This window comes from Musca vetustissima, unplaced genomic scaffold (genome assembly GCF_032173495.1).
Source record: "Musca vetustissima isolate MV318-11 ecotype Yass unplaced genomic scaffold, APGP_CSIRO_Mvet_v1 utg23871, whole genome shotgun sequence".
NCBI classification, from domain to species: Eukaryota; Metazoa; Arthropoda; class Insecta; order Diptera; family Muscidae; genus Musca; species Musca vetustissima.
Genome location: NW_026888599.1, coordinates 58,692 through 80,039, shown reverse-complemented (window position 1 = coordinate 80,039; position 21,348 = coordinate 58,692). Strand labels below are relative to the sequence as shown.

Genomic DNA, 21,348 nt, shown 5'->3' with positions numbered 1-21,348 from the left:
ATTACCTTTATTTGGTTGCATAGTTTTTTCTGAGTCGACTTATGCATGTCCGTCCGTCCGTCTGTTGATGTTAAAATGTAAACAAAGTACAGGTCGCATTTATAATCCTATTTAGATGATATTTGGTACACCAAAGTTTTTCGGCCCAAGGACAAACCTTATTGAAATTGAGAATAATCGGATCAAATGAAGATATAGCTCTCATATATGTTTTCGTCGGATTTTATGTAATTGGTGCATCGAAGTCTCTACATATTTTTCGATTTTTACGAAATTTGACATAGCATACTGAGTTATGACTAGGATATTGTGTGATAAATTTCGTGAAAATCGGTTCAGATTTATGAATAACACTAGGATTGAAACTACTAATTGAAAACGCGAGAAAGCGTAAGGGTTTAATTTGTATTTGACAATAACATTAGAAATGAAACATTTCAATTAAGCGGTGGCGGATAATTGGTTCCTCGGTTAATTGAACAAAAAATTGTGCAAATTTTGATGTGCAATTAATCGAAAAATACCGTATCTAATTTGAAATCTTAGAAACAGAAGAACCTCCTCTCCGTAGAGCGAACGAGCTAGGCTTGTTCAACCTAGCGAGGGCTGCGGACAGGAGGTGCTTACGAGCACCGATCCGATCCTTCCACGCAACGAATTAAATCCTCAACGATGCTATTCTCAAAAAACTGACACCTATCTAAGAATGCGAGATCACACCTAACATGACACACCATGAAGACATCAATTATATCAATCTGTGTCTTTTCATAGATCGACCTACAAGACCTACGGGAACCGTCCTCTAACCGAATAGGGCGCAACCTCAGGAGAGGATAGCATTTTTCTTCCTCAGAGCCTTTACTTTTCCATCTGGTGTGACGAAATGCCATACCGGACAGGAAAAGGCAATGATAGACCTGATCACCTGCCGGTAGATCAAAAGCCTAATATCCATAACCGAAAAGGATGTAGTCTACATGACGAATAAAATCGAACCTTTCCTGAGAACCTTTTCTGAGACCGAACCGGCTGAAACCTCCCAAAATTAGGATAAACAACATCCGGCATACCAAGAAAGAACGCAGCGCTATATTTCTCTACATTCAACTTAATACGCCATCTAACGAAGGTCCGATGGAGTGCTTCAAGGTATTCGTTAGTGCGCCTATTAACCGATCTAGCAAGTGAACCAGAAAATGCTAACAGGACGTCATCGGCATAGGTCAAATGAAGACCACCAGGGGCAGGAGCCGGAATGTCGAATGAAAAAATATTTTACAATATAGGAACACCAGCAAAAGTCGGGAGTTGTCTACAGAGCTGATCACGCACCCTCAATCTAAAAACACTACCTGTTTGGCTATCAAAGCCAAATGACTGGTATTTATATAAAATTTCATTATGCCAGACTGAATTTCCTATCGAAGCATTTTCCAACAAAGCTGCCAATACGCGTTAGGCATGGACCGTAGAAAGACCCGGCCTAAAACCAAAACCAGTTCTGCAGAATATTCCTATCCTCAACAGTTCTCCTAATCCTGGCCAGAATAAGGAATTCAAATGACTTCCCAAAAGGCGAGAGAAGGGAAATAGGCCTGTAGCTACCACACTGAGAAGGATCGGAACCCCGCTTCAGTGTGGGAAGTAACAAAGTCTCCTTCCAAACCCTAGGGAAGTATTCTAAATTCAGGCAGGGATTGAAGAGAATGGTGAGTAAGGTAAAAACTACGTATCCTGCTCTTTCCAAAGCTACATGTGGGATGTTGTCCATACAATAGGATTTACGCGATGACCGGCGTGAAAGCGCAAACCCAACGAACCTGGGATCGACAAATCCATCATCTTCCCAAAGAGAGATTTTGTTCTTTGCAGAAAATGAACCGCTGAACGACGCAACAGGAAAATGGTCTTCAATGCCCTCAATCGCCGAGCTAACTTGGCAGAAGAAAGTTCTAACCGAACCTAATTCTATCGAACCACAATCGATCTCCTTGATAATCGTCCTATGGTCGGACTCAAAGCAGCGGGTCTCTGATATTGTACTTTCCGCTGCCAGTGCGGCGTCTGACGCATGCAAGGATAAGTCAATATACGACCATGCAAATCCATTGGGCCTAATGGCTTCTACATCCAGACAATCAGCAAGAAGGGTATCGACCTGGTATCGACCTCTACACCACCCACGACTTGTTCGAATTGTCTGAACTAGAAATTCAAATTTTGTTGAAAATGTATTAAAATTTAGTCAGTTATAGTCGTTGCAACTAAATCTGAAACATTTGAAATATTCCAATCAACTCGAATCGCTCCATATTGAAAACATTTATAATTTAATTTTTTTCTACAGCAATTATTTTTCTTGTCCCGAAATTGGGGTTAAAGAAAATGCTTTCCAAAAAAAATCAACCACTCATCTGATTAACTTATCACACATTTGCTCTCTTCTTCTTATTTATTTTATTTATATATTTTTTTTTTCAAAGTGGATATTGCACAAAAAATTGTTTAACAGCTGACATGTATGTTCCTTATTAAAAGACGACTATCCTCGTTAGCCTTACAAGCGAATCAATAACAGTAAAAAAATCTAACAGCCAAATAAATTTATTTAGATTGTGAAAAAAATAATATTCTGAGAATTTTGGTGATCAACAAAAACAAGATACATACAGACAGCAAACGACACACACATACATACTATGCGATTTGGGTATACCAACCAACACACATGTACGAGTATATAACCAATAAACGTGGCCGTTTTTATTTTTTACGTTGTCTTCTTCTTCTTCTTGCCTTTTTTTGCTTTGTATGTACAGTAAAAACTCGCTAATCCGGATAATTAATTGCAGACCCCAATCCGGATTACCGAGATTTCCGGATTATCGAGTTTTATTAATTGGTTTAAATTTATATTAATTTGGTGATAATTTAATTATTTTTATGTTTTTATTAAAAATGAAAATTATTCATTTCAAAAATATGAACTTTGAATATAATATGTACCATTTTCAATTAAATTTGCTACGATTTTTTTATTAAAAAAAAGTTACGTATCTTTACAGTCCGGATTTTTGAGTCAAATAGGTCAATCAATCCGGATTATAGGATACGCAATGGGTTATGAAATGCAGTGTGATTAATATAATTTCCGGATTTTTGTTTTCCGGATCTCAAGTTAATACTGTAATTTAATTTCCGTATTTTAAACAACAACAACAATAATAACAATAACATCTTAATCTCTTTCCTTTATTTCGAATGCAGGTCCATCCACCTGTCCTGTTAATAAGTGAATTTATTTTTTTGTTTTTAAATAAAATAAAAATGCAAAAAAAAAATTAATCATTGCAATTTTTCCGAAAAGTTGATTAACCCTATCACACACATATCAAGGTGGGTAGTTGTCTGATATGTTTGTATGTACTTATGCGTCATATACCACTGACTACAATATTCTTCTACTCATGATAATGAACACAAATTTTGTAATTAACTTTTTCTGTGATAATATTTTAATTTCACTTTTTTGTATTTAGCTCTCTCTTCTCTACTCCTCTTGCTTAATTTCAGATTTTTTTGCTTGAATGGCAATCAAAAATCGTTTTTTTTTGAAAACAATGAACAACCGATTTTTCCTCTGTTGGTTGGCTGGCTGGCTTGAATTATTTATAAATATTTGAGTTGATTAATAACACAGAAAAATAAACATCTTCTTCTTCTTGGCTTGCTGATACACACGACGCTGCACACATGTACGTACACCCCTTGCTCAGCACAGCACCGAGTTATGTATGCGAGAGATATTAGCAAGCCAACCAGCCATCCACGGCAAACATTCAATTTTATAACAGAAAATAACAACAACAGCAGCAGCAACAAAACAATAAACTGCTTAGTTAATCTCTTTGCCATCATAATTTATTTCATTGTGTTCTCTTTGAAAATCAATGAAGAAAACAAAATCAAGAGATTTTCATGCTCTTAACATTTCAAGAGAAAATTCTAATGTTTGGTTGGGGGACTTTCTCTTAAAAATCTCTTTTGTCTTTTGAAAGGAGAAGAGAGCACAACGAAACTGTTATGTGGGGGTTTTGCTCTCTCTTTGATAGGGGAGAGCCACACAGCACAGCCAGAGTTGAGTAATGTTATTGCATTTTTGCATTAGTTTTGCCTTGTTGTTTAACAAGAATGGGGAACGACGGGTGTGTGTGTGTGCGTGCGTATGTGTGTCACTGCATGTAATGAAGGCTAAAGGGAGCAATGTAAGCTCCTCTTCTCATATTCTCTATTGATAATTATGATGGGGGAATTTTGTTATTGTTTTGTGACAGACTGTCGGTTTTGTGATAATAATCTCTATTTTTAATTTTGAGCTCTGTTCATCTCTCTCTCAAAAATTATATTTTTATTATTCGTGGTAATTTACAAAACAATATTACACAAAGCAATGTCGACATTGTTTTCTCGGATTTATTATCATTTGAAGTAGAATTTTAGCTCCCCACGCTAACAAAACAATAACACAAAGCAATGTCGACGTTGTTTGGGCTCCCATCACAGAGTGAGTGTTTGCTTCAGTACTGTTGTTGTTTTTGTTTTTCCGTGTGGAGAAAAAAGACGTTTGAGCAAAGAGTGTGCATGCATGCCAGACATACAAATGAAGGAAGACGCGAAGGCCTGTGTGAATTGTATGTGCGAGCGAGCGAGTGTGTGTGTGATTGTGTGTTGTATTGACTATGGCCACAGCCAGCCGCCTGCTTGCCTGCCTGTTGTATGTTGTGTATATTCAGTCGGTTTGCTACAATCAAACGAACCGAACATTTTCTTTTGAAACGGCAATACTCTGGTTCAGTTCAATGCGAACGTGAGAACGGTGTGGACGTGCCAAAAATACTACGCGGAACATCGTAATAAACAGAAAACAACAAAAAATAATAGAAGACAAGAAAAAAATTTATAAACTTAAAGAAGACCAGCCAGATCAAATGAAAATTTTTACACAATTACAAAATTAATGAATTAATACAAACAAATATGATTAATTAAAAACTATGCAAATGAGTGCAATTATTTATGAAAATTAATTTTTGTTTTGTTTTAAATTTTTAACAACAAAAAACACTTCTCTACAGAGTTTTCAAAAGTCCTGGATTATTTTGAAAATTCTTAAACCCAACAAACAAACTGTTAATTATTAATCTCAATTACCAAAACCAACCAGTTGAAAAAAAAAACTTTTTAAAAGTTTTTATTATTTAAAAAATAAATTTAATAAAAATTGTGCAACATCTGTTTTTTCTTAAAAAAATCTCAGAGATTTTTTCCATAATTATTAAAAAAACAGTGCAAACATAAATCCCCAAAAAGAAATCTTCAGTTAAACTGTGATTTTTTGTGTTTCCTTAACAAGACCAACAACAAGAAAAAAATCTCAAAAAAACATCACTTTGTTTGTGTTTTATTTTTTTGCATTGCGTTTTTTCTCAAATTGTGGTTTACCTTGCATTAAGCAGCAACAATCACTTTACAACAAAAACAAACAACAACAAGAAATTATTATCATCAACCAAAACTAAACAAAAAAAATTGTCAAAGAAAAACCAACTAACAGAAAAAAACTAAGAGAGCAAAACAACAACAAACGTTAAGCATAAACATTTTTTTTCAATTTTTTTTTCAAATGTGACTTTGCAAAAAGGCAAAAAATTTATTGTGGAAAAACCAGTTAACAATATAAATAAAATTCCCTAAAAACCCCAATTCTATCTCAAAGATACCCTGTGTTGTGTTGTCTGGACGGACATCCGCATCAATTTTTTATTACAAGGAACAACCTCAAGGTATTTCCCCTAATATTTAACTCACTGAGTGACGTTACAAATTAAAAATCACAAGCATAAAGAACAACGGTGACGACTTCACTACATAGTGGCAAAAAAACAAAACGAAACACAAACTGCAACAACAAAAGCAACGCAAACTCAACACACTTTACCAAGCAAAAAAATACCAACAACAAAAATTATCAATCATTAACAAACAAAGCAAAAGAGCGAGAGTTGTCTCAGTGTTAAGTGAGTGAGAGACAGAGGCCAATACTCGCTACAAAGAAGAGTAGCCGCCATCCCCACCATCATCTAACAAGAACAACAACAACACTTGGGAAACCCGTAATACACAACAGAGAGCTTGCTCACTCAATTACTTAGAACAACAACAAAGAGTAGCAAACGAAGAAGAAGGTGTGTGTTTGACTGTTGTATGATAAGCAAAGCAATCGACCCCAAACAAGAGTAAAATTAATTCAGTTAAACCGAAAAAAACTAACGGATTTTTTATCGTGCTGCTTCTTCATTACTCATCATCTCTCGGCTCAATTGAACCATTGAGAGTTTGTTTCAATTGAGAGCAAAGCCAAACAAACCACACACAAAGCCAAGCAAGCAAACCCACCTTACCTCACACAGAAGGAGCTACACAGCAAACAACAACACCAACAAAATGACCTTGCCCAGCATAACGCCCAACAATCAATGTGATGATGATTCCGATATGTTTGGACCACCACGTACCTCACCACCAATTGGCTATCATCATCATCGATCGCGTGTGCCTATGATATCGCCCAAGTTGCGTCAACGTGAGGAGCGTAAACGCATTTTGCAGTTATGCGCCCACAAGTTGGAACGCATCAAGGATTCGGAAACCAATTTGAGACGCAGTGTCTGCATTAATAATACCTATTGTCGTTTAACCGATGAATTGAGACGTGAAAAGCAATCCCGTTATTTGGCCAACTTACCAAGGTAAGTGGAAAATCAAACTAACAAAAAAAAACAGTGATAATTTAGTTTTATGAAAAAAAAATCAAATGGGAAAACTGGTTGCAAAGTTTTCCTCAATCCACACAACAGAAAAAAATGCCATATCAATATGTCGCTACGCCTGTCTGTCGGTTTGTCTATGTGTCTGTAAACCGATTGCCAATGCCATAATGATTAAAGAAAGAAAAACAACAACAACAAAATACAACCATGCATATATTACAACAATTTTTGTGCGTTTTGTGTAATTGTGTGTATTTTATTATTTGCTGACTGGCTGACAGACAGACAAACAGACTGGGTTTCCTCAAGCAATGAATGCAAAAAACCAACCAGGCCAGCTAACTAGCAGCTAGACTAAGTGAAAATTTTATTTAAGCGATAACAACAAAAACATAAACCAAAGAAGAAGACATGAAAAAAACAACAAGGAAGCTCGCTCAATGTATATAATTTTTCATTTTTGTTGTTGTTGATCAAATTTTATAGCTTTAATTTTTTTCGTTTGAGGTTAGGTAATGAGACAGAGACGAGCGACATCAGCCAGAAAAAAAATTAAATAAAATTGAAAGCCAGTGTTGGCGTTGTTTTTTCACTTTTGGATATTTATTTCATCATTTCCATTATTTAAAAAAAAACAGTGTTGTATTTTAATGATGGTTGATAGAGGCAGGGAGGGAGGGGAACAACGACAACAAGAATCACAACAACTAATTTATGCCAGCAAAGCATTTTCGTTTGGTTTTTTCAAGTGGGGCAATAAATTAATTGCAAAAAATATTTTTTTAAATATAATTTTGAAAAAAAAATTTTTTTTAAAAATAAGAAAAAATACACAAAATAAACTGTTTTATAAATTACTTAGTAAAGTGAGATAATTTTCAAAATTATTTATAGAAAAAATAATTTTAAGAATTTTATACCAATGAAAAAAACTTTATTTAGTAATAATTAAAAAATAATAAAATACCACACACTGTGCTACAAAAATGTGAGGTTATGTTGAAAATATAAATAGTTTAATGTTAAAAAAATATAATTGTTCGAAAAGTGAAGAAATTATTTAAATATAACTTGTATTTAAATTGTTATTATAATTTGTTATTGAAAATGACATTAAAATATGTGAATGAAAAAATTTAAAAAAGTGAGTTTATGTTGAAACAAATTTTATTTTAAATTGTTTGAAAAAAATATATTTTTTATTAAACATAAAATAAAAATATGTGAAAAAAATACCAAAAATTGTAAAATTGAGTTAAATTAAAAAAGTGGGGTTATGTTAAAAAAAATCATTTTCAATTATTTTTTAAAAAAATATTTTTTTATTAAACAAAAAATTAAATTATGTGAAAAAAACAAAAAATTGAGATTAAGTTCAAAATTGAAAATGAGTAACAAGTGAGGTTATGTTAGATACTTCAAAAAAAGTTTTTTTATCACCAAGTCTTCTGAAAGTGTTTAATTATTATTACAAAAAAATATGTATGTATGTGTGTATACATACAAATTCATGTTTTCAAATGTGTTATGCAGTCACAACACCAAAAAACATATTTTCGTCGAATTTATTCTAGAAGGTCTTAAGTGAGGTTAAGACCGACGACAAATATTTTTTCGGCCTTGATGTTCCGTTCAAAAAACGGAAATTTTCCCAGAAAAAGGAACAAGTAAAAAATTATGTATATGTGAAAAAAAAATAAATTAGTGGACTTCATTTATTTCCAAAAATATGTTATTTCTTCGATTTTTATAAAATATTTCTATAAAATATTATCTTTGTTTTCAAAAAAATATTTAATTTTTTTAAATTAGTTTATGTTAAAACTAAATTTTTAAAAATTGCAAATTTTGAAATTTCAAAAAAATATTTTTTTTTAAAAAAATTTCTTCGAACAAAAATATTTCCTCTTTTTTTTACTAAAAAGTATTTATGTTGTAGCACAGTGTAGTATTTAGTTAATACATTTTCTAAATTGTAAAATCTCATGATCTCTCTCAATTGTGAATTGAACCCAAAAATTTTAATTTTCTAAAATTTTAAGCCAAAAATGTAAAACTGTAAATAATAAATCTTATAATTAGGAAAAGTAATTATAAAATAATGAATTTTCAAATACCAAAAACCAACAAATGTAAATTTAATTTTTAGTTACAAACTACCCCCAATTTTTTTTATTTCCTCAATGAAAATAAAGAATTTTTAAGAAAAAAAATTAAAACCCCCAAAAACAATCTGGAATTCTTTGAGAATATTCGTTAAACAAAAGAGCTAAGTATGAAAGAAAAAATATATATTTTTTTCAAAATTTTCCAATGTTTATTTCTGTTGTTGTTGTCCAGTGAAAATAAACGTGATATATTTGCTCAAATTAATTTGTGTTAATTTTTTTTCTTTTCTTGCTATACTCTTTTCACTATAATTTATTGAAAAGAAAACAACAACAACAGCAATCTGATGTCTCACTAGACTCAACTACATACACACAAGTCAATACGGAAAGAAAAACAACAACAAAAAACTACAACTAAGCCTATATATGGGTGGCAATTTAACGCTTTGTTTCTAGCTAAAAAGCGTTTCACATACGCACACATGAACTGCCGCCGTTGGCAGACTAGACGGACGGGCGTGTTTTTTTCGTCATGAATTATTAAGAATAATTTAATTATTGTTAATTTTTTTTCATTTAAAATTTGTTGTGCCTTGTGCTTGCCAGCCAGCCAATCAGCAAAAGCTAAACAAGCTCTGCCATGCAAAAACAAACAAATAAATAAATAATGACAATAGAGCAAAAACATTAAATGATAATACATTCCAAGAAGAGAAAAAAATTCAAATTAAATCATAAGCTTTATTTAAATTCCCATAGAGCAGGAAAATTGTGGCGATTCTCAGTATTCTGAGAATAATGATAAGGAAATTAATTTTTACAATGAAATCAATTTTGAAGGCATACCAAAACTATTTTTCAGTGGCGCCCAACGTAAAGCTTATTGAAAAAAAAATGTTTAATTTTTTAAACTATTTTTCATTTAATATTCAGTAGCTATTCCTCAAACATATAGCTTTTCCATTTTTCCAATGTGTAGGAGTTTGAGTATGATGATGGACAGAAAAAATAACGTATTATGAATTCAGGCCAAGCTCATGCCAAAAATATACACACACACACTCATACTTACATATTATTATTATTATCATCATCATCGTCATATGAATATGTTTGCCAACAGTTTAAATAAAATCCGAAAAGAAAAATACAAGCCATCAAACAAACATAACGAACAACACAACGAACCACAACTTAATATCTCTATATACGTTGTGTGTATGTGTGTGTGCAACACACAACCAGTTAGTTCATTCACAACAAAACGGCAAAAGCCATAACAATTGGTAGTACTACTATCATGCAAGTGGTTGTGGATACCATAAGGCAGAGAGTGGAAGCGAGAGAGGTCTGGGGAGGACACCCATGAATGTAGCAACAATATCATCACACACATGTTGTCCCTCAGCCTAAAAACCCAGCCAATAACATAAAACAAGGCAGACAGACAGACGAACAGAAGGAAAGTACAACAACAACGGACACATTCGGCAAGAAAAAACGGACACACAAAAGCAACAGACCTCCAAAGCCCCACACTCCAAACCATTTCACAGCAAAAGGATGGAGGAGGAGCATACAGCCATTCTCACATGTTGTGTTGTTGTGGTTGTAAAAATGTATTTAACTTGAAAGGCTTACAAAGGGATCATATTCCTGAATCAGATACTCCTAGCTTTTTGCTGGAATAATTTGTTATAAAAACTGTTAAAATTTTTTAACTTTTTGCAAATGGCGCCCAACGTGGGGTCCGAAAAGTAGTCATATTTTTCACTATAAATTAAATAATGTTAATTATAAACATTTAATTAGGCATTTCCAAGCACTTTTGAGCATTTACATAAAATTTTATAAGTGGCGCCCAACGTGGGGTCAGAAATTTAACCAAATTTTATCATTAATTAGAATTATACATTTTTAATTAAACCTTTTTATGCAGTTTTAAACATTTCTGGGCTATTTTGGAAATGGCGCCCAACGTGGGGTCGGAAATTTTACCGCATTTCCCCATCAATTAGAATTATAAAATTTAAATTTATCGTTCTTACGCACTTTAAAGCATTTTCCAGCAATTTTTCAAATGGCGCCCAACATGAGGTTCGGAACAAAAATATTTCTTTTAACTTTAAAAATTAATGCTGACTCATCAGAACATGACCTCTAAATCATCACACATTTCAGATGACCAATAGTTCGTTTTTTCCCAGAATTTAACAAAAAAAATAATATTTAAATTAAACACACAACCACACAGACGCTTACAAAACTATTAGCACAAAACTTAAGTTTAAAAAGTTAAACACAAACGTTCAAATGATCACGTTCCACTTGCAACAATGGCAGCGCACACACAGCAGCACAACTGTGAACAAAAAAGCTGTAGTTAGTAACTGCCTTCCGTTGTTGTTGCTGTTGTTGCCGCCATAACAACAGCAGTCAATGCCATCGCCGCCACAACAACAAACATAGCATGTTTACACACAACAACAAAAACGACAACCTAACAAATCATATCAAATAACAAAGGCAGCAAGAAAACCAATCATCATCAAAAGCTTAAAAGCAATAGCAAGTTTTTCTTCTGCTTTACACGTTTATCACCTTAAACATAAATCAACAACAAAAAAACAATCGAAAAATAAAATTCAAAATACTTTTTTATGAGACTAGAAGCATGGAACTTAATTTTAGAAATAGGTTAAGTAGAAATGACGGTAATTAAGAGGGAGAAAGAGAGAGGCGAGGAAAGAAAGAAAAAAAAATCATAAGATATTGAATTAATACATTTAAAGGGATATCGAGAAAAAAATACATTTATTTCAACCAAAATGAACAGAAAAACCTGGATCGATGTTCCCTTTTCACATCCCAACTTTCAGCAATTTTTATGTCGTCTTATTTGACTGCCAAACGAAGAAAAAACAATTTTTTATCGTCTATCTGGTACATAAAACTCTGCTACAAAACTGGCAATAACTTTTTGGTTGTTGTGCCAACAAAACTCCCCAAAGCTCAGTTCAAATTCAATGACTAAATGGAAAACTATAAAACAACGAAGAGAGCAAAAAATAAATAAATGTATTGTAAGAGAGTTTTCCAAAGTGAGATAATATGAAAAAACAATTATAATTTTTAAATTTATAAATAAAATGTTTAAGAAATCGAAAAATCAATTTCAAAAACCGAAAACCCAGTTTAAATCCCTGAATAACCGGTTTAAAAACGCGAATAACCGGTTTCAATAACCCAATAACTGGTGTCTAAATTCAAATGTCGATGAAAAATGTCAATTAACAATGTTCAAAATTAGAAAAAGCGGATCCAAACCGCCAATAACCGGAACCCAGGACCACAACCCGCAGAAAACCGCTCTAATTTATAGATATTTTGAAAAGAAAAGATAACATATGAGATTAAAATAATTTAAAAAAGTAAAAACTGCGAAAAAAAACCGGATAAACGGTTTTACAAAACCGAATAACCGGTTCTAAAAACCGAAAAACCGGTTCTAAAAATCGAAAACCACAAAATTATGTGAAAATAGTTTTAAACAAATCGTTTCCCAATTTTTAAATAAATGTCGCGGTTTTTAAAACCGAATAATCGGTTTCATAAAATGTTAAATATGCAAATCACTATTTTGTTATGTTCTCCACACTTCTAGATTTCTTTTAATTTTTTACACAATTATTAAAATTCCCATTAAGGTGATCATAACTTTTAAAAGTGACCCTTTTTTGTTTTTGTTATAATATTTATTATGTCAATAAAATAACATATTTTTTAATTTATTGTAACACTTAACAAATGTCTTCCCCTTAACCACACATCAAAAATCTCATCTAGATGTGGGTGTTTGAAAAACTGAATACAAATTATGCTGTTTTCTTTCATACAACCCTTCCTTCCTTTGCCAATATGTTAGTTATTAGTCTCTTTATTATCCATTTGGCTCTCACTCTCTCTTGGGAATTTACTCAACTCTACTCTCTTGCCGTTAGTTTTGTGCTCCCCACCGCCAATCACATTTACATAAATTTTATGGCAACCTCTTGCCGTTTTGTGTGTGTGTCTACCCCTTCTTTTGAACGATTGGGGGCTTTCTTGTGGTTCTTGTTGTTGTTGTAAAGCTATGGCACAAGTTGGGCCATCAATCAATTAAGCTGTCAAGTGTGTATTAAGCTGTATTGTTTATTTATTGACACTTTGTGTGTGTGCCAACTAGGCATAAGGACTGACCGACCGCTAGCCAAAAGGAAGTGGTGATAACAAGGATTTGAATGTGATTAAATTGAAATAAATTGTTTTTGGGGCTAAAATATTTTTGTTAATTTTTTTCTATATTTAATACTAAAAAAATATTATTATTTTGTTTAGTTTTTTTTTAATTTAATTAATTATTTTTTAAATTTTTTTATATTAAAAAATTGGTTTTAATTTGTTATTTATTTTTATTTTATTAATTAATTAATAATTATTAATTTATATATTTTAATATATTATTAATTTATTGAAATCCTCATTTTATCTCTGCACTTTAAAGTGCTTCCCCTTTGAAAATATTTGCCAAAGCAGCATAGCATCCCTTTGTTAAACACACTACTGGATTTCACTCCAAACAAAACAAGAATGAACTTTATTAAGGCAAGCAAACAGGCAGAGCAAAGCAACAACAACATCCATTAACATCACACAAAATGCCCCCAAATTCTACAAAGCACGACAGCAGCAACAACACACAATCTCTCATCCACATTACAATATTATCCCAAATATAATACAGAGTAAACAAAAACAACAACGAGCTCTATGAGAATGGCAATACCAAACGATGAGCATAAGTCGTCGTACACATATCAAACGACTAACTACTAGTCGTCGTCGGTATAACAACAACTACTACTACTGACATACTACTATGATGATGATGATAGTGATTACTATTACGACTACTATTAAAACTATTTGTATCCCCAAGTATCTCTCTCGCTCTCATTCTCTCAGTCTCTGTCTTAATAAAAAACCATTGGCGGCTGTGTGAATTCCGTAATGTTGGGGAGGCCTACTCTTGACTCTTTCTTCTCGGGCTCTCAATGTTGGTTGTTATTATTGTTGTTGGTTTTTTTTTATTATGTTTGGCTCTTGTTGAATTCCCCATTGAATGTATAGTGAGTTAGATTGTTGATTTTTAGTATAAATGTAGATGTTGTTGTTATTTTAAGTAGTTGTGCCATTATTACCTTCTCTGCCTAACCTATTTTTGGATGGCACCTACATTTCTTAACGGTCAAATTTATGGTGTTTTTTTACACTAATTTTGTAATGGAACAAAGACAGCCTTGATTATCATCGGTGTCATTGTGTTAGTGTTGTTGGTTTTTTGACTAAGCAATCATGTTTATGTTTGTCTTACTTTAAGACACAGAGGTCGCTTTTTTATTTAAGCAAATTAAAAAAAATGTGTTTTAATTTATTTATTTTTTAAAAAATCCTCAACTGGAATAAACTAAATTTTAATTAAATTTAACTTTATTGTTACCAATTAATCATTTCCTCCAAGAACCGTTTTAAACACAAATAGCCATGTCCTTTGTCCCCAATGTGTGTGTGTGTGGGTGAAATGAACATAAGAAAACCAACCCACATATTGGCATTTAAATAGCCTTTAGCATTTTCTGTGTCTCGTTTACAGACGACAGGACAACAAAAAACCAACAACAACAATAGAAACCAAAAGAAAACCCCCAGCCACACACACGCGCACACAAACATCCTACTTACAATAGCGTAATGTTTACGTTTGTAGTATTTCCTCACCCACACACAAACGCACACACACACCCGAGATGGCTCTGACACACATCGCCCTCGCATTTCCGTAAGATAACGCACATTCACACGTGCCACACAAACACATTGTTGTTAAATGTCATTTCTCATTGGCGGCATATTTCAAAAGGGAAACAAAGAGAAGACACAAGGTGAACGATATAACGCCATAAAGTATGCTTTAATAAAGTAATTGCAAAAATGATAAATATCCATAATAAATATTTTATTGTTGTTGTTATGGATTTTTAAAAACAAACGTTTTATGGTAGGGGGATAAATAAATACATATTTTTAAGATTTATTTTCCGGTGGGAGGGGTGTAATTACAACATTTAATTTTTGAAAAGCTTTCAAATAAATTCTCCTTACATTTTCTTAACACAGGTATTTCATGTAATTTATTTACTTTTTTCTGGTCAGGTGTCATTTATCTTCCCTCCTCCTTACAGTAAATTTATTCGTCTGTTTGCCAATAATAATCGTAACCAATATAACTGACAAGCCAAGCGTATAATAAGAACCTAAAATGTCAACAATATATTATTGTGTAGTGGGGACAAGAAAATTAATACAAGTTAATACAATCAAACCTACACACAATAGTCTATTTAATAAGCAAACGCATAATAATTCTTGCACATACAAGCAAATATTTATTATTATTAAAAAAACAACAATAAATATATGTACACACACAAAATAATATTAATAATAAAAAATCATCATTAAGTCAGTCACTTTGCTTTGAACAAGAGCAGCAGCATACCTACAATCACACATACGTGTGTTTGGTTGGGGGGATAACTTAACAACACATTTAGTCATTGCTTAATCTCCAACTTAAATACTCTTTGTTTTCATATGCTCTGCATCGCTCTCTCTCACTCTCTGTTACGGTTTATTTTTAACTCTCATTGCTTCGTTGTGTTCCCCCCATCCATGTAATTGTTGCATTGTACAGATGATGACGATGACGGCTACGACTTTCTTCGTTGTCGACGTCGTTGTCTTCTTCTTCTCATTTAAACACTTGACTTGTGTGTTATTATACAAATACTCGGAGATTTGTTTGTGTATGCCGCCGCCGCCGTCGTCGTCGTCGTGCCAATGCTTTTGGCTATTTTTTGTTTTCATTTTTGCACGTACACGCACACACAAACACTCACAACGATGTACCTTTTGTTGTTGTTGTTTTATTAAAACCTAACTACCGCAAGATATTTATTGTTATTATTATTAGACTACAAAACTACTACCGTGTTTTTTTTTACAGGTTGGGGAGCATCTACCTCCCTACCCCACCCCATTATTTCTCTCATTACAATATCATGAGAGTAGGGTTTAGCTGTGTGTTCTCGCTGTGTGTAATCACAAAAGGAAAACTTTTTGTTTAATGACTTTTGATGCGACGAAATGGTGGCACATCATTTACAGAGAAGTAGAAAAAAAAACAAACAACAATAACAAAATATGTTAATAATTGACCTCAAATTATATTTAAATGTTTTGTTGTTGTTCTTCTTCTACTGTTTCTTTGTTGTATATTGTGTTGTTGTGAGTGCGTGTGTGGATTTGTATGCTGTGTATTTATTGAGGGGGGTTAGTTTGTAAATCATTTAATGGGTGGAGATATATTGTAAAACGAATTAAAAAAAATCAAAAAATATTTTTTAATTAAAAAATATAAAAAATATAATATTTTGAAATTCAAAAATATGAAATCAAAAAATTTAATAAAAAATACTTTTTAATTAAAAAATATAGAAGGAATATTTTTTTAAATAAAAAAATAATAATTAGCAAATATTAAATAAAAAACATAAAATTCCAACTTTTTTGTTTTTCTTCCACCATCTAAAAACCTTTTGTTGTTGTGGTTTTTTTATCTAGTCTAGAGTATGGATGACTGTCAGTAAGCCGAGGAATAATTTGCTGGCTGGCTTACTGATGGTGGGTTGTGTGGCGTATTGGTTATTTATTTATTTTTTTCTTCTTTTTTCAAACCTTGCAAACGACCAACAAATGTGGTATTGAAGGCAACGACGCGATGACTTGAACGTAAAGTGAATCTGAAAATCTATTTTTCTTCTGCTCATTGTTGTTGTTATTGTTCCTGCTTGTGTCTCTTCCATAAATTGTGGAAAACACACAGAAGAAAAAAACCCACAAGCAAAGGGGGGAGGGGAGGAACTTTGGGAGGAAAAGCTATACTTTTAGAGGAAAGAAGCGCACACATTTCTTTGTTGTTTTTGTTGTAGAGAGTGAAAAACAAAACGACAAAGCATCCATGAGTAAGCCTTTCAATGGTGTGTTGTTATTGTTGTTGTTATTGTTATGATGATGGGGCCAGCAACAACTGGCAGTGTTGCCTGTCTGTGGATGCAAAACATGAAATAATAAAAAAATCGTTTAAATCGTTTTTTTCTTGTTGTTGTTTTTTGCTATAGATTTATTTTGCGGTTGACTAGATTTGTGTGCTTTGGGTGTCATAATAGAAACAAGCACACACTCACACAATATTGAAAATGAAAATTGTAATTTTCAGATAAAACAAAAAATGATAAATATGTGTGTGTGGTTGTGTTTGTCTCTGGCTTATCATTTTGAGGTTTGAAAACAAACAAAGAAAAGTGAAATAGTTTTTTGTTGTTGTTAGGCATTTAATATTATTATATTTGTCTTACCTGTTATGCATGTGTGAGTGAGTGTGCTTTTTTTGCTTGTTTGCAAATTAGTCGTCAATTTATAACAACTGAAAGTAAATAGAAAAAAATTGACCTGGTTATTTAAAATATATATAAATAAATAGATAAATAAAATAAAAATTAAATATTGAGAAATAATTTTATGTTCAAGAAATAAGTCTAAAAATAAAATTTAGTAAAAAACTAAATTAAAATTGATAAAAAATATTTTTTGATTTTTTTTTTTTTGAAATTTCTTTAATTGTTCTCCGATTCCTTAAACATTCCCTCCCACTCTTCGTATCATACCTCTACCTCTGGCCATTGACACCATTTTTAAACATTTTGTTTATATTTCATTCCATTGACTTGTGTCAATTCCCTATAAATATCGCAGCACTAAAAAAAAAGTTCATTAACCAATACTTGTGATCGTTGATTATTATATAATATATGTATAGGTGTGTGTGCATCAATGTATATCTTGACAAATTTTTATTGCTTTATATTATTGCTGTTTTATACAAATACGACCAACCTACGTCCACACAAAATTATATATGCCAACAACCTTATCAAGTGGTGGGAGAGAAGGTAACACACAAGTTTCACAAAAAAAAAACAAGTCAAGGTTCTATTTAGCACGCTTTTATACCTATTATGGAAGTATAAATGATTTAAACAGAAAAAAAAAATTTCAAAATCAAAAAAATCCACAGAAAAAATTAAAATAAACAACAAATCAGCAGCACACACATTTTGAACTATAAACAATCTGATTATGATTAAAAAATACATTGGGAACACAACAATTATGGGAGATTACATTTCTCACTCTCTCCCTCTCATTTAATTTCGTATATACAAGAGTGCCAAACAGATGTTAAACTGTTTGCCGAAAAAACCATGTCAGATCTCGTTCATTGAAAAACAAATGAACGACAACGGCGACGAACCCACCGAAAAAAATATGACAACAACAACAGCACTAAAAAACCTATTAAATTATCTCAACCCAACCAAAAACAAAAAAAGTTAAACAATGATTAAAAGTTAATTTTTTATATCACTTTTGTTGTTATGAATATTTTGCGGTTTTGTGTGTGCTGCTTTTTGTTGTTATTGTTGTTTCTTTGCTATTGTCATTGTCTTATTTGGTTATACAAGTCAATAAACGACATTGAATTTTTTTTTTCGATTGTTTTGTTATATACCTGGTGGTGGCTATTTGGTTGACTGGCTGGCTGGCTGTTTAAATGGATGGGGGGAAGTATAGTGCCTTAAATAGTGCAACTGGAATTTTCAGACAAAATGAGAGAGGGGACAGAATAATAAGGAAAATAAAAAAATTAGAAATTCATGAAAATTGCAAAATATTAAATATATTTTTTAATAGTTTTTATATTTTTTTAATATTATTTTTTTATTTTTATATATTCGAAATTTTTTCAAAGTACATATTTTTTTCAATTTCCATCATTTGTTGTCGTCAGGTGCAAAGAGGCTTTTGTTTTCTTTTGTAATATTTTGTTTCTTTTTTATAAACGGTTATTTTTGTTGTTGTTTCTTGGCTTTTCTCTTCCCTGTCAATAACACACATCTCTTGCAGTTTTTGTTTTTTTCTTTTCAAATACAATAAAAATGTAAGACTTATGTGTTAGGCTTAATTTCAAATTCAACTCACAGCTGCACTCATTCGTACACACAGACAGACACACAAACATGTGTAAGAGTGTATTGGAAAGAAATAACAACCAATCCATTCATGTTATATATGACGGTCAGCAGCAGACTAACGGTCGCTTTTAATAAGCCAGGGTAGAGTTAACAGCAGCAGAATTAGCCACAAACATACGCACATATCAAGTGAAAATTTTGCTGTGTTTGAATTTAAAAAATGAAGCTTTTTTCATGCGAGTGATAAACCAAAATATTACAAACACTGCTTTGACTGTTTTCATTACCAAACAAACAAATAACGTTAACATTCGCACACACTCACTCACAATTTGAAAAAAGTGTGCGTGTGCACAATATAAAAAATACATACAAACAAAAACAAACCAACAACAATTACTTTCGCTTTCTCAACGGCAAAGCACAGAAATATTTTTTTTTTTGTTTTTAGAAATTGAAGCCACCAACCCAAAACAACCAACCAGCTAGCCAGTCAGCCAACCAAAAAACAAGTAGACAAAAGAAGAAGAAACAGCAGCAGCAGGCAGATGTGTAGCTCCATTGCTACGCACTTGTTTGTGGCACAATAAACTACGACAATGGTTGTTGTTTTTCTGGGGAGGAGTGCCAACAACAACAACAAGTTTTTTTGGAAATTCTGACAATTTTTTTTTGTTCGTTTCTCTGTTGTTTCCGGTTTAATAATATCTGATGGCCGGCCATCGTGTATTGTCGTTGATGATTCCATTTACCTCCCTCCCTCCTTCTCCTCCCAGATACGACATGAAGAAGTGTACAAAAAAATGTATAGGAATGTGTTTTGAAATTAATTTTTAATTAATTTTTAATTATGAACTTGTTCCTATACATATTGTTTATGACATTTTTGTTTGGTTTTCATTAAAAATTATTAATTCTATTGATATTAACAGAATTAAAAATTAATTCTCTCCATCATATTTTATTTTTAGGAAATTTTTCCTAAATTTATGAAACATATTCCTAATCATATTGTTTATGGCATTTTTGTGGAGTTTTTTCATTAAATTTTATTTTAAATTTTAAAATATTAATTTTTTTATTCCTCTTTTTTCATTGCAGAACTGAAAACAAACCCGAATCGGCCCGTGATAACATTTTCAATCCCTACAACAGTTGCAGTCTCGATCAGCCATCCAATAATAAAATGCAACAAAATGAAAATAACAACAACAACTCTTCTCAACACAATTCCATGCAAAAGAATGAAAACTCATTTGCCTTGTCGCTATCGTTGACACCCACATCAGCCGGATCGGCATCAGCAACATCGCCATTAGCCAATAATAGCCAAACGAATACAACATCCTCTCATCATCATCATTCCGTTGATACGACACAACTAGGGAATCTCCAGGATAGTAATAATCCATTAAATTCACATTATACCCCGGCCCATAACACATCAGCTGCTGCCAACAACAACAATAACTCATCCTCTGCATCACAACAACAACAGCCACCACGTAAACGTTGTCTCTCCTCCAGTAACATAGATAAAGATCTCGAAATATTGGATCGTGAATTGAGTGCCATCAATTCACCAATGCCCATGATTGATCCGGAAATTACACAAGGTGCTGAACAATTGGAAAAAGCGTTGTCATCTCGCAAGCGTCAACGTAGCGAAGATGAAAGTGATCGTTTGGTGCGTGAGGCATTGACCCAGTTCTATATACCACCACAACGTTTAATATCGGCCATTGATGATTGCCCATTGGATATGGTGAATGTGGGTAGTCTATCACCGAAACGTCCGAAAACAAGCAATGATTTGGATTTAGAATTCGATATGAATCAAAATCAAAAAGACTTTGAGGTTATTATGGATGCATTGCGTTTGGGTTCACCCAGCCCTACGCCCAGTGTGGGCAGTGATAGTTGCGGCCAAGCAGCCATGATGAGTGAATCGGCTAATGTGTTTCATAATTTGGTCGTGACCTCCTTGGAGACATGAAAGTTTCAGTAAGAAAGGAAACTAAAGAAACTAAAAGCTTCAGAATCCAGAGAGAAGAAAAAAGAGCGCTATTCAAAACTAAACACAAACCATCAGCAGCAGCTTGCAAAGAATGGCAAATACAATTTGCTTAAAAATTAAGAGAAATAATTGCAGCTTATCTAAAAAAAGGATTTTCGTATCCTTTTCCCAACCACTCAAATTCTAGTTAATTT

At 32.5% G+C, this 21,348-nt stretch overlaps 1 protein-coding gene across 1 annotated transcript; it reads left to right on the top strand.

Moving 5' to 3' along the window:
* Positions 1 to 6,475: 6,475 nt before the first annotated feature.
* LOC133336430 (putative uncharacterized protein DDB_G0288537) lies at positions 6,476 to 21,147 on the top strand. Its single transcript, XM_061544723.1, has 2 exons — positions 6,476 to 6,812; positions 20,239 to 21,147. The coding sequence occupies exons 1-2, from the start codon at positions 6,508 to 6,510 to the stop codon at positions 21,131 to 21,133; spliced, it is 1,200 nt and encodes a 399-aa protein (XP_061400707.1). The 5' UTR covers positions 6,476 to 6,507; the 3' UTR covers positions 21,134 to 21,147.
* The last annotated feature ends 201 nt before the right edge of the window (positions 21,148 to 21,348 follow it).